The sequence below is a fragment of the Hippoglossus stenolepis genome, chromosome 6, assembly GCF_022539355.2.
Source record: "Hippoglossus stenolepis isolate QCI-W04-F060 chromosome 6, HSTE1.2, whole genome shotgun sequence".
Lineage (NCBI taxonomy): Eukaryota > Metazoa > Chordata > Actinopteri > Pleuronectiformes > Pleuronectidae > Hippoglossus > Hippoglossus stenolepis.
In genome coordinates this window covers 12,475,902-12,499,079 of record NC_061488.1, presented here as the reverse complement: position 1 = coordinate 12,499,079, position 23,178 = coordinate 12,475,902, and the positions used below count along the sequence as shown (strand labels likewise).

General features: G+C 42.8%; 2 protein-coding genes across 4 annotated transcripts in view; both read left to right on the top strand.

Moving 5' to 3' along the window:
- Positions 1–977: 977 nt before the first annotated feature.
- The window catches only part of hoxc8a (homeobox C8a), a 55,832-nt gene continuing 33,631 nt past the window's right edge, over positions 978–23,178 (top strand). The window contains exons 1-3 of one of the 3 annotated variants that reach the window (XM_047340240.1): positions 978–1,787; positions 3,849–5,256; positions 19,981–20,078. In XM_047340240.1, coding sequence (XP_047196196.1) covers positions 1,070–1,787; positions 3,849–4,126 — 996 coding nt within the window. In that variant the 5' untranslated portion in view covers positions 978–1,069 and the 3' untranslated portion in view covers positions 4,127–5,256; positions 19,981–20,078. Of the gene's footprint in view, positions 1,788–3,848; positions 5,257–17,799; positions 18,553–19,980; positions 21,642–23,178 lie in introns of those variants that run through there. The other 2 variants (XM_047340239.1, XM_035158811.1) reach the window with 2 other exon arrangements.
- hoxc9a (homeobox C9a) lies at positions 11,615–14,394 on the top strand. The gene is made up of 2 exons (XM_035158818.2): positions 11,615–12,460; positions 13,509–14,394. Exons 1-2 carry the CDS (start codon positions 11,917–11,919, stop codon positions 13,751–13,753), a joined length of 789 nt encoding a protein of 262 aa, XP_035014709.2. The 5' UTR covers positions 11,615–11,916; the 3' UTR covers positions 13,754–14,394.

Below are 23,178 nucleotides of genomic sequence, written 5' to 3'. Positions count from 1 at the left end.
ATCCTGTTTGGGGTTTAGTTTCCTGTTGCAGCACAATAATAAATATTCTTACAGGCCTATCAGCCACTAGCGAACTAATTCCACCGTCTAGTTAACATTTTGTAGCCCATTTCACAAAGAGAACCACTTAGTTCATGAAGAGAGGCTTCGGTGTAGTTAAAGGTAACTTATAGACCTAATAAGATTAAATATGTGGCCTGCTTAACGGATTAAGGTGCAGCTCTGTTACAGCGGTAAAGTAACATGAAGAGAAAAGGCAGAGAGATAATCTGCAGGACGAAATATACGTTTTATTCACTGCATTAAACGTGTTTTGGTAATTCGACCCAAGGACGTCAGTAAGACGCATTTCACAATGTTCCCTTCGGGTCAAATGCAAAAGCGAATCGCTGATTTCCAAACATAACGTCAGAGCTTAAACCGTCTCGGTTTTTTTTTTTCTTCAATTCAAATTCACAAAGAGCCTCATGTCTTATCTGATTTTCTGTCGGATAACACACCTGCATACACAGCTTACCTTGCTAAACCGTTGGCAACAACAACGCCTGTCGATGAGAACAAACTCAAAAACACTTTATGACAAAATCCTCGATGGCTTCGTCCTCGCAGCTCGGGGCGAAAACGCAAATCACGAGGCGAACGAATAAAAAGTTGAAATAAAATCGGAAGTTCTGAAGTGAAACAGAAATCAAAATCTCATGAGCCACGTAGTTAGTCGGCTAAAAAAAAAAAAAATCCCCTGCTGCAGCAGTCGTCCTTTGTTCCTCCCGCTGTCCTGACCCCCGCGCGGTCGCTAGGTGGCGCTCTTGCTCCACCAAACGCCTGCAGGTTTCCCAACTTGACCGCGCTGACGTCACGCCAGTCTGGAGCATCAAGGCCACTTCCACGCCGCTATTGGTCTGAAAATCACATGACATGTCTCCCAGCATCCATAATTATGTTGCTGATATTTTTGCACCCCCCTCCAAAAGATGTCAGCATCCCACTGTCCTGATTGTCCCGGAGAAATCCCGTAGTCCAGACCAGTGGAACACACCACACGATCACTGTGTTGCCAAATGCAAAAAAAATGTCATGTCCGAATAACATAGCGCCCGGTAACTTCCTGATGGATTCCTTAATGGGAGGATCATCTTCCTTCAGGGGTGAGGGTTACTCCAGCAGCCCCGGAATGTACATCCACTCAGCCGCAGAGTACGGATATTCAGTGATGAGAAACATTGGCAAGATTGGACCCTCTCCACTCTCCAAACGAGACGAGGCTCCTCCGGGCGCCCTGGCGCTCGGCGGCTTCCAGGACGGGCCCTACCTGTCAGCCCAGCTGGCCACATGGACCCCAGCCTCCAAAAGCAGCAGGGACGAACAACCTGTTGCCCAGTGTTTACAACCCTGCTCGTTTCCAGCGGGTAACGTCAAAGAGGAGGCGTTTTGTTGCCTCTATCAGGATGACAGCAATAAGGGGAAACACACAACAGAGTCGGCCACTTACATCCGGCTGGGAGACAATAGCTGCCGGCCTCAGCAAACTGCCGCCTCGTCCGGCGGCTGTTTCCAGGTGTACAGCGGAGCGAGGCCGCAGCAGGACGACCCGCAGCAGTTCCCCTCCGGCTTCTCCCTGACACACTTGGCGACATCTGTTGAATCAGCCCCAGCATCGACAATCAGCTGCAGCAAAGCGGCGCAGGAGGCGGCGAGAGAGGCTCCAGAGACAGAGGGGAGTCAGGGCAGGAAGGAGGAGAAGGCCAAGAGTGACAGCTGCTCAGATAACTCGGACGGGGATTTAAAAGGTAGATTAATACTACTACTAATAATACTATACAGCAACCCCCCCCCCCTGACACACACACACACACGCACACACACACAAAGACACACATACACACACATACACACACACACACGCATATAAACGTATGCAGACAAACACATGCACACAAATAATTTGTTAGTTACAGCTTCCCCAAAATATTCCACGCGTGCATGGATGCATTGCTATGTGTGTATGTGCGTGTTTGTGTGTGTGTGTGTGTGTTGTGCGTGCACGTTGTGTGTCACGCTCCAATAATGCAGACTGGTGTTTGATAGCAGTCATATGGGGCTGTATGGGCATTTGACAGCCTCGCCTAGCAGGGGTTATGGTTCCCGTGGTATTTAACACCTTTCCATTAATGTGAGAATGTGAGATGGGCAGTTATCATTGAAATAAACACGCTCTCTCTCTCTCTCTCTCTCTCTCTCCCTCACACACACACACACTCACACACACACACACACACACACACACTCCTCTCCCTCTCACTTTCTCGTCCTCCACTCTCTCTCTCTCTTACATGGATCATATTCATTGTCAGACGGAACCATTTTTAACAGCACAATTTTGCGCCTTAAATTTCTTGCACCGAGCCAATATATGAAAATTGTACGGTTTTTATCAGCAGCTGAAAACGTTTTGCTCTGGCTTAATAATTTCAAAACCTCGGTGCATATTTCTCATGCATGATATTTCAAAAATCATTAGAAATTCACGTTTCTGCCTCGATGAGGCGATAATTCATAATAACTCCAGCCCAGTTTTTGCAGCGTAATAATTTAGAATAAAAGGTCCACGTCTGAGCACACGTGTCTTCTCTTTTACTTTATTCTAAAAGTGGCAGATTGATAATAATATACTGAATTTCTGGGTTTTTCTGACAAAACCACAAATACCACTGTTTAATTAGATTTTATTTTTCAAATATGTGATCAGTCGATTTATATAATATGTTATTATGATCTTACTCATAATAACGATATCATATGATAATCTACTCCTCATAAATTGAAGCTAGCTACAATTATGTTATTGCACATTCCCTTTGCCTCTTTTTCTTTTGCTCCGGTTTAAACCTGGTTTCGGTTTGTTGTGTTATTTATGAGTTGGGCTAAAAGCATGATGACCGACAAGCTCCTTTTTAATTTCCTTTAATTTAATTGGAAGATATACCAAAGGCAAAGGAGGCGACTTATTGAATATGTGTGTGTGTGTGTGTGTGTGTGTGTGTGTGTGTGTGTGTGTGTGTGTGTGTGTGTGTGTGTGTGTGTGTGTGTGTGTGTGTGTGTGTGTGTGTGTGTGTGTGTCCCCTTAATCCCATATTAGTGAATTAAATGTTTTGACAATGATTAAATGTGGGCCACTAATTCAGTGTTCACATTAGGGTAATTATTACTGTAACCTGCGTGTTGTGTGTGTGTGTGTGTGTCTCTTTGTGTTTGCAAAAGAGGCGTTATTCCCTAGAGTCCACAAGCTAATCAAGGAATTAACTGAATGTGTAGCAGTGTGATTTCTCCCTTCTGTATCACACACATGTCTTGCTCCTTTGTCCCTGTTATGTTTTTATTATTATTAGTATTAATCCTGCATTATGCTACAGAGACTTCCTAATGTTTTGGGATGAACCTCCCAAATTTTTTCATTTGGCACTCGTGTGCAGAAGTAATAACATTTTATGGGAGTCTGAGGTCCAACAAGACAAAAGAAGCGCTTACACACCCTAGTTTGATTTGATCCAATTATAACCATACGTCATACGAAAGCAATTTGCGAGCTGTAGGAGTTGTAGCTCAAGGTGGGATGTGTTGCGTCCTTCATTTGTTCAAGTGAGTCACGGAGTATCCGCATCTATAGGTACAATTTAATTCTGTTGCTGTTGGACGGTCTTCAACGTGCGTTTGAGAAATGGGTGTGTACATGTAGCAGCATCCGCTGTATTGATTGTGTCATGAAGCTGCATGTGATTCCCTGCACAAATCCTCCAGGCCTCTGCCGTTTGGCCATGGTTGTAATTTCTCTTTGTTTTTCTCCGGTGCAGATGATTTATCCGCGGGGAAGACGATGGGGAGCTGGTTACAAGCCAAGAGTGGTCGGAAGAAGCGGTGTCCCTACACAAAGTACCAGACGCTGGAGCTGGAGAAGGAGTTCTTGTTCAACATGTATCTGTCTCGGGAGCGCCGCCTGGAGATCAGCCGGAGTATCAACCTGACCGACAGACAGGTCAAGATCTGGTTCCAGAACAGACGCATGAAGCTCAAGAAGCTGAACAGGGAGAGCCGCGAAAGGGGGCAGGGTGCAGTTTACAGCTACTCTTGAGGAGATATTTACGCACACACACATCAACATCTACACTCACGCACACACGCACGCACACACACAAATTTAGACATAACACAGATATGACGCATGGCACAAATACAGACAGGCAGGCATGTATCATTCATCATTTATCAATTTTCCTCTCTTATCTGATACACACACACACACACACACACACACACACACACACACACACACACACACACACACACACACACACACACACACACACACACACACAAACACGCCCTCCTAAATTGATGATACTCCCCAGCCTGCAGACTAGACTTTGATTTCCAGGTGAACACTTGCTGCAGCATGGGGTCAGTGATGTGCTGTTACCTGGTGATTAAATTAACAAAAGAACAAAAACAAAGACCAAACCAAAGGAGGAGACGCTCCCCAGCAGTGTATAAACAACTCGTGGCACGTAAGCAGTATCACTCTGCTGAGCCATAATGAATGTTGTGCCACTTCTTGTGCAGCTTCCTCCCCCGGTGTCTGCCGCCGTGCTGTGCACTGTGCATGCACAGGATGATATCAAGCTATGTCATGGCACACGATTCCAAAACAATAAAAGGAGGGGGGAAACGCAAAGGTTTTATACCAACTTTGTCCTTCCCCTGATGGCATAGTGGTGGGGATGAGAGGGAGGGAGAGACACTGCGGATGAGAGAAGGAGATCAAGGCAGTTTTAATAGAAGTGAGAGACCATAACGTTGATTTAAATATTATCCAGGTGACCACAGTAAGTCAAGGTCATAAAATTCTAATGTCAGGTTCGCCCTGGAAAGCGTTGGGGGAGGATTTTATGATCTGCAAATATAATGTGCTGCAGCAGTAAAAGATGCGTTTAAAGGTGTGTGTGGAGGAGGGCTAATCCACACAGTAGAGACTGCAATGTGTGCAGGATCCAGCCGAGTCGCCGGGGCTGGCAGGAGCAGCCACCCTCCTCCTGCCCGGGATAATGGGAGCTGCACGGGAGCATGGAGATAAGAAAGATGGTGGATAAAAAGGGACAGCGACCACGACGGCTGCAGGGACAATAACAACAACAACAACACGCATCACGGCAAACACGTGGATAACTAAACACGGCAGGAAGGCGTCTGCGGGGGCGAGTGAAGGTAGGACTCATATTTCATGAATATTTCCACGTCCTGTGCAGGAAACTGTGCCACATCTGTCAGGGAAGCCTGCTTGACAGCTCCTGTGGCACGCACGGTGCATGCCTGCTCACGTTGATCACTCACACGAAGTGGCGGATATTATTCAGCTGCTGATGATTTCTTTTGTTTTTATTCCACTCTGCTGGTTGCTAATATTGTTGGCATTTTTGTTTGTGGATGCATACTCTGATTTCATTTTAAAGGTGGCATATATGTACCAGCTGAGTACACGCTGTGCTTTGCAGCTACATACTACTCATGCTGTTACAACTATAGGATATTAAAGCTGACACGTTTCTTTATGAGTTAACTCGTCAACACGTGCATTGCCATCTAAGCAGTGTAATTGAGAAAGTAGCCTGGCTGCAGCCCGGTGTGGTTTTTTATTGTGCTGGTACTCGCCTTTCCTCTTTGTGCTGGATAGTGTTAATCCTCACTTGGCTTTGTGCATGCATGCATTGTCCTTGTCCGTGGATTCTAACCCCCTTTTTTGCGCGAAGCTGAAGCGTGGTTTAGGTAGTTTCATGTTGTTGGGGTTGGCTTCCTGGCTCGGCAACAAGAAACTGCCTTGATTACGTCAGTTCGTCTTCATCAAGGGCACAATTTCCGCTGAATTACCCCCTATAGTCACACAGGTTCCCCCCGCAAATGGCATTGTAAATGAACTGAGCTGCAATATCTTCGGACAGAGACGTTTTCTTTCTTTGGCTGTTGTTTTGTGGCGGGCTGTAAAACCTCCCGAAGCTCTCACAGGGAGAATAGGTTGTAAACAACATGGGGTAAAGTTTTAGACTGCGTTGTGCTGCATCTGTCATCACTGGTTGCCTGCATGGGTTTAATGGTTTCAGCTGCTTTATGATCGGATATATGGATTGATAGATGGATGGATGGATGGATGGATGGATGGATGGATGGATGGATGGATGGATGGATGGATGGATGGATGGATGGATGGATGGATATTTGGCTCTTATATGTTTATCCTGTAAATGAAGCAGGTATATAAATTGATGCGTATTGACATCCCGATGATCCCATGTGAGCAGTTTTTGTTCTTGGGTCTGTTCACGCACGACTCAGACATGTGTCTTTTTCCTCTCTGAATTAATTTTGTTTTTATACCAAGCAGAAACTTAATTATAAAATACCTGACGCTATATGAGCTCAAATAATTTACCACAGTTTATGCTTTAATGGCCTCACTCGTTCGGTTATAAATCACATTTTGATAATTAAGACCTGTTTAATATTTTTTGTCCTGTGGAATTTCTGTAATTATTGTGTTGTGCATTCATCAGTGTAACTAGGCTACTTTATTCCATATTTTCAATGTCCTCAATCGTGTTCATCCCAGTGTCAGAAGTTTTCTTCCTTGAAATGAAGATACTTTTTACGCCCAACCATTATTTTATTAAATAATTTCACTTTACTAATACAAATAATTTAGTTGTTTGATATTGTTCAGAATTAAACTCCAGTAGCATCAGTATTGAATATTGAATATGATTATCCAATAGCACTGAAATATTTAAATGATTCAGCAAACATGGGAATAAATGTATTTACATTGGGAAAATATAGCACATACACACATTTACCTCTTGCCTTAAGCCAAACCATTTGATTATTGACAACATGAATCAATAGCAGTGTACAAGCAGAGGTAAAATAAGGTCACGGAGGAAAACAGAAATCTTCAGGACAGATTATCGAGAGGAAACACAATCATTTATTTATGGAAGAGTCTGCTCCTGTGGCGTAGTCAGCATCTTTTTTTCTTTTTCTTGCAAGGGAGACCAGTGTTTATACCGGTCACTATTTCCCCTTGTTTTCTCAGCCCCCTCCTCCCTTTGGCGGTGGTGCAACTGGAAGAGACAGTCTGGAATCCAAAGTCACTTTCATTCAGCTGCAGTGAATGAGTGTCTCCCTTGGAATGCATCACTGACAAAGACTTTACAGCGCTGGAAACAGCCCCGAACGCTGCACAGATTCACCCTAAAACCATATACACATAAAGCAATTTATTTCACTTTGTTGTGGTGCACAGGAACTGAGGGCTTCACACAGACACCTCCCTAGGACAGCTGAGGATGTGTTACTGCCACTGGCATGATCAGACACGAAGCAACTATGCTTACCACTCCTCTGCCTTTTTGGGGGGTTAAACTAGATTTAGATTTTGAGATGTATATTTAAAAAAATCAGCATCCTGGACTGTGTTTGTACAATTTTACAATAATTAGTAAATGATTAGGTGGAGAAGACAAAGGACAGTAACTTTCTTTCTCTGGAAAATGTTCAGATATTTCTTCTTGTTTTTTATTTTGAGCGTTTTCAGCCAAATGAAACTCAAAATGCGTTTTTTATATTTAATCATCATTAGGGTTATAATTAGGAACAATGTCCTATTTCAATGGTGTGGAATTAGAAATTAAAGCTGTTTTACGCAAGACCAAAATCCAAGCTAAAACTGATGATCTGATCATTATTACACGAGGGTTACTCTTATCATATCTGTTATGATATAAATGTCTATATTGATTAGCAATAGATCCCACAATGTGTTATTCTGTAAAACGTGGGAATTAGATTTGAGGGAATTAGATTTGAAGTGTTCAGACTGAAAACGTTTATTCGGATTGGAGCTTTATTCTATAATTAAGACGCGTATCTGGCTTCTCTGTTTCTGTGCTGATCACAGTGACTCTGGTATTCGCGGTGCTGTCTGTTCCGCACATTGGGACTTTTATAAATAACTTTTGATATTCACTTTGAATTTTTCCATATGCATAGCTTGTGCGCGGATAATATGCTCCAAATGTTGACTATAGATAAAGCACTAATTGGTTTACACTGCATCGTGTGTGTGTGTGTGGGAGAGAGAAACTTCCTGTTTGATGTGGAGCGTCATGGCAATATTTACAGTGCTTAGGTCTATATGTTGTGATTCTATCACTGTTACCGGAAGAATGGACAACGCGCCTTTACACAATAAGCCATGAGATGTATGAGACCGTATAAAGAAAGTCCTGTCACAACACTCATTTGATATCCATCTAACCTGAGGTGACGCCAACTGGTTATTCTGATGGAAGTGAGAGCTAACACAGTCTAGACTGAACCGACAATGAAGAGGATATTTACATGAACATACACAGGAGATAATATTGTCTTAATTCGTCCATCTGCTTTGTGGTCATAAGGAAATACATGCAGAATATTCTGTGGTAATTTGCAATTCAAACTTTTTAAATAAAGAATATTTAAACTCTGCAGTTTGAATATTGGCTTTGTTATTTAAATCGCAACCGTTTCATGGTGCATATTGAAGCTTTTTAAAAGTGGTTTGAAGGTATCGGAATTAAAGGCGTTGGTCCTCAAATAGTTAATTCAAACAGTAACATATATATACCTACATCCAGACTGTGACTCGGTGTCAGGCTTCTTTCTCCAATTGACATATAAAGACCCCCAAACTGCTAATAAACGTCCTGTATAACCAAAACAACTCTGTCCACGTCAGTTTGGAGATACGTTACACAGCCACAGCTATCTCAATCGTATTTGCTCTGTTGTTATCAAGGGAAATCTTGATCGTGTGATAGAGAAATGTCAGACACAATCTCATATGATCGTATCAGTTTCAAGTATTGATGTTATCACAACCGATTAAGTCCTCATCATCATATTTGAGGTATATGGGCACATCCTGTCTGAAACACGCCGTGTGTTCATGTTACAAAGTCAAAGGATCGATTGAGACAGACTGAAGCCTTTAAGAGGCAAATGTGGGATTTTGGACAATAATAACAAAAATGACTAAACTTGGCTGTGGAGGAGCGCAAAGTCTATTTGAAAGCAAACTAAACAAACATTGTTGTTTGATTTATCTCCTTAACTTTTACGCATTCTTTTATCTTTTATCTGGTCTTTGTTTTTGTGTATCGATGACACCGGAGGATATTCTGTTGAACGAAATTAACTACTGTTACTTTTTGCTTTGTTCACCGTATAGCAGGATGTTTTTCTATGTAAAATGTTGAACACAGCGTGACCATTTGAAATAAAATCATACTGTTATCCATGCGGGATAGAAGCGTTTTTTCTGGACCTGTTTCAGTGGCAGTTTCAGTTTTGTTCGAACGTAGCACAAGACAGACATTTGAGAAACAAGAAACAACTGAGGAAATCTTGATGATCTAGTTTTTATTATAGCTCATCAAACATGGATAAACAAGTGGAATAGATACGTTGTTTAAAATATAATTACTTACTATTAATGGACACACACGCGCACGAGCGCGAACACCCACGAGAACATAAAGGAATGAGGATTTCAGTGGATTACTCTGAACATGGCTATATGACTCTATAATGTATTTATATGACCATATGTTATTGTAATAAATGGTCATTGGGCACTTTGTCATTCAGCTGTAATGGCAGCAGTTGAATTAACGGACTCAGACCTTCAACCTGCAGAAAACACACGTACACACACACACTCATATACACACACGCGTATACGATCTGGTGTAAAATGAGGTAAATGCAGTTAACGGCTTTATTCCTGTAAACATGTGGGGGAATATTTGAGTCCCTGCAGGCTGGCGCAGTCATCAGCACACTCCAGGATACCGTTTGGCGCAATCGGGGTTCAGGTCTGGCGTCTGGCCTTTTAAATTTCATGGTTGAAACTGAACTCAGCAGCCATGACGCACATCGCACTTCCAGAATGCGTCTATACATACCGATTACATTTTTTGTCATGCCATATGCGCGAAAACTGAATATTGAATAACACGTCAGTTCATTGTGAACCGTGAGAAATAATTTGGACAAACAAATGTTGCAATTGTATCTAATAGGTGACGTCATTTGCCCCGTGTAGTCTGGGCTTTGACAAAAGTCTTCTTTTAATTTCAACACATTCGGATTCAAACAACTATAACTTCAAAACTGTGTTTTATTTTGAAGTTTGTGTCTTTGGTTAAACTGTCAGTTCGTACTTTATGGATCATTCTGCGCCCAGTTTGATTTAATTTCAGCGTGTAGTGGTTTGCACGGCTGCACTATTATAATTTCCCTTTTACGCATGACCACTGTTTGATCTGCACAAACATATAAATATTTCACTCTCATCTTAAAGTTTAATTAGCCCTTTTTCCTGACCGCCTTTCTTGTTTTTTTTACCAACCACTTGTCCACAAGATACAATGTCAGAAGCAATTACGAACACCATCACGCGTATAACCCAAAAAACAAACAGCCTCCAAAACCACAGGCGGATAAAACATAAACGCAAACACAGCATCAAAACAGCCCAAAAAAAACAACACCCGTCAGCATCACTATTAATTCTTCACCCTAAAAGCACAAATACTATTTCGCACCAAAGTCACCACATCACAGAAATATAACGTGTGCTGCTTTTAGTGGGATTTACTGGTGCATTAGCTCTGCCCCCGTCCAGTCTGCGCACACATGCATTAAAGTTCCCTCATTATTATTTATGGTACAATTAGTCTAATTGTGTTCCCCAATGACACTGGTGCCTTCCTCGCTTTCCTCCGTCTCCTGCGCATAGAAGCATTGTCTTATATTTGTCTCCTGCAGAAGAGGTCAGGGTTGTTTTTACAGCCTCATAACTGACAAGCTACGCTGGTGCACTGCAGGGCGAATACAGTAAAGTCCTGGCATTAGACACAACACGAGCATTAGTCCCAATGTTGAAAGCCTTCATTGGGTTGAACCCGTTTACCTCCACTGCTCCTCTGTCCTCCTCCATCCTGTGTCCTCGGCCTTTTCTCTTTTCCTTGTCTTTAATATAAATAGTTCCACACGCATCTACAGTGGCGGTGCAGGTTTTATGCTTAGGCTGGGGGAACCCGGATGTACTCTTATTAACGACACGTTTATGAACAATCAAATGGCCCTCGTTAAAATTTATTGATGCGCATAAAAAACATGAACGGTCACCAGCCGAATATAGCCCGCTGTAGTGGGCTGCTTGTCAAGAATCCGAATCCCCTCCTCGCCTATCTCCGCAAATCCCCACTTAGGAAATGTTTGGTCTGTTGCGCCATCGTTAAAACAGTGCAAACTTTATTGTTGGGGTATCCTGCATCCCGGAGTTGGATCCCCCCTCGCCTCTGTGTCTATATATGTATATGAGCGCGTGGCTACTGTGAAGGCTCCTCTCTCTATTAAGAAATTAACAACATTCCGCAGGAAGTTATAAACCCTCCACGTTATCGAATGCTCTGCGGGTTTAATATGCGACCGCACACAACCGCTATTAACACTCCTAAATATCATCTTCTTATAGAAACATGGCAGTGAGAGTTACCTCCAATGCGTCCGAGGGAAAAGGAGCGAGAGAGCGTATTCTTTAATCCGATTTATGTGCAACGGTATCCCAGGATAAGTGGCGCATTGATCCACTGTACAATTTCTGTGGGGGTAAATATAATCACGTGGCGGCGAGGCAGCCAATAGCAGGCAGGGAAGCGTTGAGAAATAATTACCTGCCTTGATTGTTCTATGGCTAGATAAAAAAGTACACATACACTCCATATAATAATCGGATGCATGTAAAAGAGTCGGGGAGGCTTCGACATGTCGACCACGGGTCCCATAAGTAATTATTATGTGGACTCCTTGATCAACCATGAAAACGAGGATGTCCTTGCTGCAGCTCGCTTCTCCGCGCCCGGTTCGCACCCAGCCGGCCCTCGTCCGACGTCCCTAGTACCGGAGTGCTCCGACTACCCTTCCTGCAGCTTCGCACCCAAGGCGCCGGTCTTCTCCACCTCCTGGGCCCCCGTGCACTCCCAGTCATCAGTGGTTTACCATCCATACAGTCACCAACCTCACATAGGCACAGACTCGAGGTACGTGCGCTCATGGCTGGAGCCGATATCAGGCGCAGTGACTTTCCATGGCTATCCGGGAAACGGCAGGCACTACGGGCTGAAGCCCGACGCCTTCCAGGAGCACAGAGCCGGAGAGTGCCTCGGCTCCGGCGGACGGACCTACGCGGATTATCTGTACTGCTCGTCCACTGACACGCGAGACAAGGCGCAGCAAAACATACCCTCTCCCGAGTCGGAGCTCCTGGCTTCGGAGAAACATAAAGAGGAGAAGCCGGAGCTAGATCCGAGTAAGTTCAAGCTCCTGCAGTCTTTTACAGCCGGGTGGGAGTCTGTTGCTTTTTAGATTGTGTAAAAACTGCTTTTGCTTTGGAGGCTTTTTTTGAACGCCCCGCATGAAATTATAAAGTGTTTGAGCCTCTTCTTTGCTGTGCAGCTCTGAATCGCCTCTGCTTTAGGGGGAGAAGCTTTAGGAACTATAAAAGACAAACGCTATTAGGCTGATATTGGGGCTATAAAACCAGACGGGGTTGTAAACATGGACTCAAACCTACAGGAAGACGTTGAATTTGGAGGGACACTGCTTAATGTGGAAAACGTGCGAGGTGTTTCTTTTTTAGACATGAGTCAATATTCATCCCTAAATGCTTTACGGTGCATTTTTACGACCATATTTTGACCCCGTGCCATCACATACAGCAAGTCAAGCCCCATGAGCCGACTTTAAAAAAAGGAAATGTAGGCCAATCGTGCGAGGTAAAGCCACACTTTTCCCCTTGACTCCAACTGATTACACACTTTATTCACACGCACAATAACGAGAGGATCAACACGCAGTTATAGTTGCATTCAAAATCAGCTTTTTCTCTCCGGATCCAGAACAAATTCACATGACTCCTGCGGCCAACTTGAGGAATGTAGGGACACATAGGAGGACTTTCAGCACGGACCTGTAACGGCTTGAACTACTGGCCATTTTATGGGCCAATAAAGTGAATAAGCGCATTGAGTATTTTACGACGGTGTGACTCGCAAGTTAAAGTGACAAGGAAGCAAATCAGTGCAGACTCGAGCTGAGAATCTCTCCCTCTAAACGTTGAGTATCAGCTTCAACACCACAGAGCCCAGTGTGATGTGTTTAAATTGACGCATCATCACCATCACCATCATTGGAATTGTTGTGAATCCAGAGGCGCGTTTTCCCCCTCATGAGGCAGTCATTTGTCATTTAGTATCAGTTTTGATAATAAGTATGTGTGTGTGTGTGTGTGTGTGTGTGTCCCTGTCCTCTTGTTTTTATTATTTGCATCTTTATTTTCATTTTTGTTTTACTTGCAGATAACCCAGTGGCAAATTGGATACATGCCCGCTCCACAAGGAAGAAGCGATGCCCTTACTCAAAGTACCAGACTCTCGAACTGGAAAAGGAGTTTTTATTCAATATGTACCTGACTAGGGACCGCCGGTACGAGGTGGCCCGGGTCCTGAATCTCACCGAGCGGCAGGTCAAAATCTGGTTTCAGAACCGGCGAATGAAGATGAAGAAAATGAACAAAGAAAGGAACGATAGAAAAGAACAATAACGTGGACTGCAGTCTGAGGACTCAGGCGCGATGAACCCAGTCACATGGACAGCACAAATGTACCAAAACACACGACGACCCCTTCCTCTCCTCCACCTCGCTTCCTCTTCTTCATATTTATCACTTTGTTGGATTTTGTATTAACCTTCAGTTCGAGACTGTTTGATGCTGATCATGTTATCTTTCCAGTGCACACGTTGTGTCAAGCCTTGAAGAAAAGAAACCGAGAAATAAAAAAGAATTCAAAGAAGACACCCACATTCTGTTTTCACTTTGAAATACCTTTATATAAATATCTATCATTTTTCTTGTTCTTGTAATAGAAAAGTCTACCACAGCAGTTTGTTTACGTTGAAAAGAAGAAAGAAAATACTTGAATTCTTTAGAATTTTCACAAACCCACAATAATTTATGATGTGAATGTTTCTTCTCTCATGTTTACTTCCTTTGTACGTTGTTGTGCAGGTGTTGTATTTTGTACAGACACAGAAAACATCTGCGATCTAGTTTGTCTTGTATTTTTTTGTGATAGTTGTTGCTGTATTTGTGCATCTTCTCTCTTTTGTTTGGGACTGTAGTCTACGAGTTTAATTATAGAGTGTAGCTATAGAAACTCTGCAAATATAAACATAATCACTAAGTGCTTGTTTTCTGTATTTATTGTGACTCGAAGTGGACATCACGTGTGTGCGCATTTGGCCATTAGTGCACGGCTGCACACGAGGGCCCAACGAACTGCACCTCGACTCGCATAATATCTTAATTTTAAAAAGCCGCAGAGAAAGTGCAGCCACGCTCAATCATTATTGTACTAGCGGGGCTGCGGATCGCAAACATTTTATAGTTTTCTAATTAATTGCGTCTCCACACAACTCTTCCTCTCTGGTGTGTTTTGGTCGTGTACAGCTATATAAGGCCTCAATGAGCTCTGCTATTGCGCACAATGACGAAGCCCGAAGCCCTCACGGTGTCAGCGCAGCTAAGACTTTAGCAGGACAGAGTTGTTTTCATTTTTGCTTTGTGTTAATTCTTTAGTTTAAATCAGCCACATTTTCAGCTTTAACAACTCACGCACACACTGAGGAATATGTGCGTACAAATCAAATAAATGCACATTTTACCATGCGGAGAAAATGCGCATTTCTCCAGAAATAATAATAGTAGTAATGGTTTTAAGGCACATCATTATTTCTGCTGTTGTGTTTACATTTTTACTAATGTGGAGGGGCTGCCGCAGTAGCCTTTATTTCAGTGTGAACTCAAACACAAAATAATTTTAGAAGAGCTAATTCAAATGCACACAGCACAATACCCTATTTGAAAACCTTTGCGCAAATATCCCATTTCTAAGAACGCAGGCAGATTGATTTCTAAATATAAACCACTGCTGCGTAGTTTATTTTTTTTAATCTAAATCAATCTCCTACTAAAATAGACTACACTTCGCAGAAAACCTCAGACTGAATCCGAGCAGCTGAGTTTTAGGTGAGAGACAATTTCCCATGTCTCGCATTTGTTTCCTGGGATAGGTCTAAATTGCCTTTTTGTGGTGGCGAACAATACGGACAGGATGCAGCAATTTCAAAGACCAATCCAGCACATTTCCGCTCGGCTCGGACAAAAATGCCAGTTTTACAGCCCCTGTTGGAGCTCGGCTGTTTGTCTCAAATGCAGACGAACAAAGCAAACTCGACTAACTGGCTAGACGTCTGGGCTAAATTACTTTATGGTTTTAATGGACGGTGGTGGTGGACGCGTTCAAAGGAGAGTCATGCGCACTGTTCGGGGGGACTTCTGGCCTGATGGGCCATCCGCAGCCCCTCCGCAGGCTGCGTGGGTCTATTAGCCCACAATTAGATGGGAAAACGTCAATAGTTATTGTTCATAAATATGGCTGCTGCAATGCACCCTGGTATACCGGCAGGTACAGGGGCCATGGCGTTAAATGATAAAACCCACACTTGGAGCTGGTTGTACAACAGGGGAGAGTGGAGCTGTGTGCTTCCAGATGTGCTGGTAAACAGCTGCTTTATTTCAGGAAAAAGACCAGAATCATTCAGGCTTTGGACAAATGGGGAGATCCTTTCTTTCCACATCACCGCTGTTTCTGATTGGTGGACTCACTCGGGTTAAGGTACGCATCTCGACACTAGATGACGCTGTTGGTCCACGTTTTGAGCAGAGTGTGTGTTTTGAATGGCTTTTTTTTTTTACAACTCTGTGGCTTGGCTCAAGAATGAATAGCAACCTATCGATGACAAAATGACAGATATGGTCACGCACCGCATTTTGCGTAATAGGCCACAGAGCAGCATTCAGGAATGCACTAAGGTGTTTGGTGTGTTGGAAACAGAATGTGTGCACACATTGGATTTATTTTAAATTGATCTTTTATTATTATTATAATTTTCAGTTTCCTTCTATGTTTTGAGGTAAATATTTATTTCAGTTTTTGCCAATTTTTGGTTTTGAAAATCTTGGCTGTGGACGTGGCTGACGTGGTATTTTTTTATTACCTTTCATCGTGTGTGCTCTTTGGAATTCCTCTCTCGAGCTTAGACGGGAATTACTTTTAACGAGGGGCAACAATATATACATTTCTATAAATATATAAATAGATTATTAGGACGTTATGTGTCTGTAATGTTGCTATTTTTAAAATAGTTTTTAGTATTTTTAATGCTGTGAAAAATAATATATCAGTTAAAAATGTTTTGGTGGAAAAACAAACCACCTAAAAATATAATGAAACAAAGAGTCAGGAAGCGTATTCAAAATATATAATTACTACTTTAATAGCAGTCATAAAAAATTCACATCAATTACATTGCAATAATAATACATGGCAACACTGACAGCAGGAATAGCAACAGCATTATACAATGAATTGCATCAAACAACAACCAAACATAATAATCACAATAGTAATAGTAATAATAATTTAGGACATGCAGTTTATTTTATTTAAAAAGAGCTACCTGCTTATTGGTACATTTCCATGTTTGACTGTATAGGAGCATCTGCACTAGCGGTTCAAAGCACCCAAGAAATGTGCAACTATGATTGTCAATCTGCATATTTATAGAGTGTGAACGGTCTATAAATTCGCCCCGTGCGCCTTTCATATTTTACGATGATGCGTATAAAACGTCAGTAACCTCACAAAAACCACACTGGCATATTTGGAGAGAGGGGGGAGGAGGGAGAGAGTCCATACGACTATTGAGCTGGGAAATGTGCGCGCGTTGATTGTGGCTAAACATCCCATGTAAAATTTTATGAACTCCTCCACGTGGGAGATTTACTGCTCATCCTCGTCGGTTTTACGGGGTCAGTAAGCGGCACCCTGTATTCATAGGTCGTGTTTATATTTGCGTGTGTCGGTGTTTTACAGCGCGCGGTGCAAAGTGTGCCGCTCTGCTCCTGCAGCTCCACGACATGACACGGCCGGGATGTTTTGTGTGAAACCCCAAATGATTCGCCTGTGTCACACAGCTCCAGTTGTGTTTTGCTTTTGTACTATTTTGTAGAATTGCTTTTAACGAGCTCCTGGAGTCAGTAAAAGGTCAACTATTTCCTAGGGATCGGTGCGTAACCTTCGCTTGGGCCCGAGAGGGCAAACACCAGCTCATGACACCTTTACACAGTAGATACTCCTGCTTCATGCACCTCACAAGCTCCACGCACAGACGACAAGACAAACTATAAACTCAGACATGTGGTGGAAATGCATCATGCTTCACAGTCTTTATATTTTAACCGTTTCCCCCCCCCTCGTCTCCATTGATCAGCTCGGCTTTTTAAGTTGTAAATACAACATTGATCACGTTTAAAGCCTCTTGGGTTGTTGGTTATGATTAGTGTAGCTCCTCTCAAGGTGGATATATATACGTAAGGGCCCACGTCTGACCGGTCACAGAGAGATGAAGGGGTGGTGGGGGGGAGTGGAGGAGGAGGAGGGAGTGGGGGTGCGCCTGTGCATGGTGGGGGTGGTTGGGTGGGAAGCTCAAAAAAAAAAAAAAAAAAAAAAAAAAGGAAAAAGACAGAAAAGAGCAGCGTCTGTGACTGTGCCGGGCGAGCAAGTCAGCTTTTAAACCGTACACATCCGAAGCACAAGCCATGAGCCGGGTTTGAGCCTCGAAAAAAACACCACCCCACTCACGACTGCGAGAGAAATCCGATGAGAGGAACGGCTCAGAGAGAGTGAGCTGCCGTAGATTGTCCAAAGGGGCAGCGTTTCTCCTAGTTCCGGTTTGTCTGCCTGTGCGCGCTGCGCGAGTTGGGACCCTAAACAAAAGGCTGCCATCATCCTAAAGGAGATATTCCGCTGCGAGAGAGCCCGTCTGCTTGATGCCAACCAAACATGAGCTCCTATTTTGTTAACCCTCTTTTTTCTAAATACAAAGGCGGCGAGTCACTGGAGCCAACTTACTACGACTGCAGGTTTCCACAAAGCGTCGCCCGCAGCCACACGCTGGTCTACGGACCCGGAGCAGCCGCGCCGGGCTTTCAGCACCCGTCCCATCATGTGCAGGACTTTTTCCACCACGGGACCACGGGGATCACGAATCCCGGATACCAGCAAAACCCCTGCGCTCTGGCGTGCCACGGAGACGCAACGAAATTTTATGGATATGAAGCCCTTCCGAGGCAAACGCTTTATGGTACCCAGCAAGACGCAAGCCTAGCGCAATACCCAGACTGTAAATCGTCGAGCAGCTCTAACCCCGGAGAAGGACAAGGCCACTTAAATCAAAACACCTCTCCCACTCTTATGTTTCCTTGGATGAGACCCCACGGTCAGAATCGTACAATTATTTCCTATTCTTTCTGTGTTGCTCGGTGCGCGCGCCTGTGAGTGCCTGTGTGTGTGTGCGTGTGTGTGTGTGTGTGTATGTGTGCGTCAGCGTGTGTCTGCCTGTGTGTGTTTGTCTGCATGTGTGCTGAATGTGCCTGAGCACATGTGTGTGTATATATATATGTGAGTGTGACTCAATAACTATAAAACGAAATAAGTGAGGGAACATGATGGGGCACATACAACCTGTACTGCAGGCTGCTGTTCCTCTGCAGCACATGTCCATACAGGGCTGAGTTGTTGCTTTCAAAAGTGCCTTTAAAACACTGGATTGCTCATCGCAGCTCATGACACCAGCTCTTTCAAGTCAATTATCGTTCACATAAGATATTTCACAAACTCCGGAAAGGCACTGTGTGGGGTGGGGGGTGGGGGGGAGGATGGATAAGTCATAGTTTAAAATATGATGCTACCACACAGCTCAGATTGAGCATGCAGAGTGACAGGAGGGTTAGCTGCAGACACAGCATGCCCCGGTTTATCCAGAATCCGGGTTTTAGGGATTTGGGGGTAATTCGACCCTCAGGCCCAACGTGGCTCAGACTCATACGGCCATAATCATAAAGGCTTTGTAGACATTACCTCTTCCATTCACGGATCATCATGTTCAGGCTATCAGGCTACATTAACTCCACACAGGTGTAAACCTCATTTTTATCTACTCAGAGACATTTAACATTAGCCATGCCCCCATCTGTTGTTACAGTGCACCTTCACCTCTTTCCACACTATACATTCTCCTTATTTCTTTACATTCTACTCTAATGTATGTGTGTGTGTGTCTGTATCTGTGTGTGTGTGTGTGTGAAAATCAGGCATTTAGAAGCCATGTCACTAGAGAGGAAAACCATGCGTATTACCTTAAAGAGGCTTCAATCTGAAATAGACTATAATACACGAGGTTTGTAGGAACATGCCATAATATACATGTAATAATTCATAATTAATAGACACACTCTTTAAAAAAAAATTAAAAAATACACTGTCTTCTCATACTCACCTATAGGAACTCTTTAGTGAAGTGGGCGTTAAAGTTGCATTAGACAGCTGATCACTCCACCAACTGTTAATGGCACAAACATGACTGAAAATTACCATTATTACTTAAAGGATATTTATTTTGAAATTTCCCCTATGAGCAAAAATATATTACTGATAATGTACACAACTTTTAAATAAAGGTATTCCACGGTCTGTATGAGTGGATATGAGCTGGCACATGGGGTGAAAGCCAGGATTAATCGCCTATTCATGCTGATGGAAATAAAATATGCAATTCAATGCAGAATTAATAGAAGTCATCTGCATGTTTTTTTTTTTTTTTTAATGGGGAACCGTCCTGCTAACCTCTGGCTTTATTTCATTCAAGCCCCAGGCAGACGGAACGGGAGGCAAACCTACAGTCGCTACCAAACTCTTGAACTGGAGAAGGAGTTTCTCTTCAACCCTTACCTGACCCGCAAGCGGAGGATCGAGGTGTCCCACGCCCTGAGCCTCACCGAGCGGCAGGTGAAGATTTGGTTTCAGAACAGGAGGATGAAGTGGAAAAAAGAGAACAACAAAGACAAGTTTCCGGGTCAGAGGGGAGAGGCCGAAGCCGAGGGCGAGGAGGAGGGCAACGAGGACGGTGAAGTGGAAGAGGCCGAGGAGAAAGAAGCGGAAGAGAAAGAAGAGACCAAGGAGTGATTTTATGGTCCTTTTTTATGGTTATATGGCTGAAAAAAGGAAGAAAAAAGAGAGAGAGAGGTCCCATAAACAGAGGAAGAGTCACAAGGAGCCAGAGAGCGTCAACTTTATGACCACCCTTTCATTTTGTCAAGAGGGAACAGGAATCCCAACAATATTGCTGTCATAAATAGACAAGATTCTCCCTTCTCACGTTTCTCCAACATCGCATTTCCATTTGAAATTTTCTAGAAGCTACACAAGCTTGTAGCAATTTTGTTTTTGTTTTTGTATTAGGAGAAGGGGGAATAAATCTAAAAACGCATGTTAGATGGAAAATGGCTTAGCTCTTATTATTATTATTACTATTATTTGTTTTTTAACTTTCACAAATTTGCTTTTTTAATAATAACAACATCAAAAGCCTAGCCAATAAGATCAAAGACATGACCAACGTCGACCTGTGTTGTAAATAGATTATAGCCTACATTCAAAAAATAAGAACATCATTTCAGTCAGAGTAACCAATGTAGGCCTATAACTTAGTAGTGAGTGTTCAGACATCATCATCATCATCATCGCAGCAGTTACATTGGCTGTCAGCCTGTGTATAAACCCACACGTTTTATTCTTCTAATTGTTACTGTAAACTGTTTTACTCGTCTTCATGTGAATGGCCTAGACAAAGATAGCCATTATAGCTCCTCAGACATCTTCTTGTTTTCTAGGATATACCAGGGAAATGCAATCGTTTGAAATCCTTTGATGCTACCTAAAACCTGGGGAAATTGCAATAGAGATTTCTGAATATAAGAGATTTCATATGGTTTTAATTTTGAAAGTGTTCTATATCAAAAAAACCTTATATTATTAAGTTATGTATGTAGCATTTACCCAATATTACAATATACACTTGTTTGAAGACAATTTGTGAGTCTTGGGAAGACAATTATAGCTCAAAGCCAAGCGAACAAGTTAGAGATTGTACCACGGCACTACCTAAACTCAGAGCCTTGCCTTTGCAGAATTTATATTCCACACTTACATGGCATCGCTCTGATCTGATCGCAAGCTATTTCCCCAACAACTAAAACTGCCTATGACGCACATTTTACTGTGTATGATAATACCTGCTACAATTACAACGATTAAAACAAAAAAAAAAAAGTAAGGGAATTTTTATTTCAATGTGCTGGTGATATAGCGTAGTTGTTTTGCACTGAATATAATCTTTATGTACGTCTTGTTATATATTGATGTGAACAATATGCTCGTTTCCTGGTGTTTCTCCTGTGAAAGACGGATTTGTGTGTCCCCCGCCATTGTTGATGTAAAATCACGAATAAACAAGATGGCTCACAATCATTTCTGGGTTTTGTTATTGATCTAACCGCCTCGGTTGTTCTGCAGCTACTCACCGCCTTCCACGCAAAACACACACCAAGATATGACGCATGCATACGTGAAAAGTGAAAAGCCAATAATCCACAAATTATTTTTATTTATTGATTGGCCAATTCAGAGTTTTTCTTTTTAAAATCCAGACTTTTAGATGCGATAGAAACAATCAGGGCTCACTACACAACCCTCAGTTTTCATATCATAACGCTTCGAGAGGTAATTTGAAACAAATAATCAACCCCTCCAACTACGACTGGAAATGCACCAATGCTGGTGTTTTGATGATGCTATAATTTCCAGCCCATGTGCGCAAAATGTTTAACAGGCGGTGGCAGGAGGGAACAGGAATGCTCGAGCATATTTAATCGCCCATTCTCTGAAGTTTGCATAATTTAAACTTTGCAACTCAATCGATTAAATAAACGCCAGACTTGCGTTTGCGCACGTCTCCCTTTACCTTTTAAGGAGAGGCTGTGGGTCCCAGTCACAGCATGCGCACTCGCCAACGCCTGGGTCGTATTTGATTCATCTTCTTAATAAAATATCAAAAACAAACTTCCTCTCTTCGGGGAGGACGCCAACCTTTTCTTAATGAATCTTGGGATGAATGATGGCGGTTTGAGATGAGATTAACAAACATCTGCTGGCGTGTTATGTTCATCATCAGACTAAATAATGGCAGAGCATGAGGGAGGCTTGGAGCGCTGGAGGTGTTGCGTCCAGACGGAACCTCTGGAATCAAAGCGAGTGTGAGAGGCCAAGTGCAGGTAAAACACCTTGAGTCTCATCTTCTCCTCCTGCTGTGTTTATGGTCGCCGCTTAAAAGTAAACTCATATATGAGCAGCAGCCCCCATAAAAGCAAGAGCCACGTTTATTTGTGCACAGCAACGTGCCTCAAATACATCAATCCAGGTCACTTCGAGTGTTGTTACATCTGCTCAAACACCAGGACCTGCTCGATTATATTCATAGAAATCCGATCCCCTTTTTTCAAAACGTGTAATCGGACCTCTCTGTCTTGCACCTAGCGTTTGAAGCAGATTTTCACATGTATTTCAGAGCTGCGTTTTTACAATTGAAGGCCCAGACACGCTTCTGTGCTGCTGCTGCTGCTGACTTTCCCTTTTTTAAATTTGACTTTCTTATATAAATGTATTAGTGCTACTTAGCAACTAATTGCTGCTGTCGTCTGTCCCTGTGGTTGGAGTCGGTGTCAAGCATCTAAATTATTTAAAGCTCCTGGTGAGTCGAGTCTCTCTTCTTTTTTTTTAATCTGCCCAGGTAGGCCTATTATGATACTAAACTATTTGAGCCTATTAACTATTAAGCTGAAGTGATCCGTTTGGTGTGTATGTGAGACACTGTGTGCGTAAATACTTAAACTGTGGAGACCAGTATCAGGTGTGAGCGCCAGGACACCGTTATTCCTCAGAGGAATATATACTAAGCCTATCTTTAAATTAAAATTCGATGTGTTTATTTTAATTTTAATTTAACAGG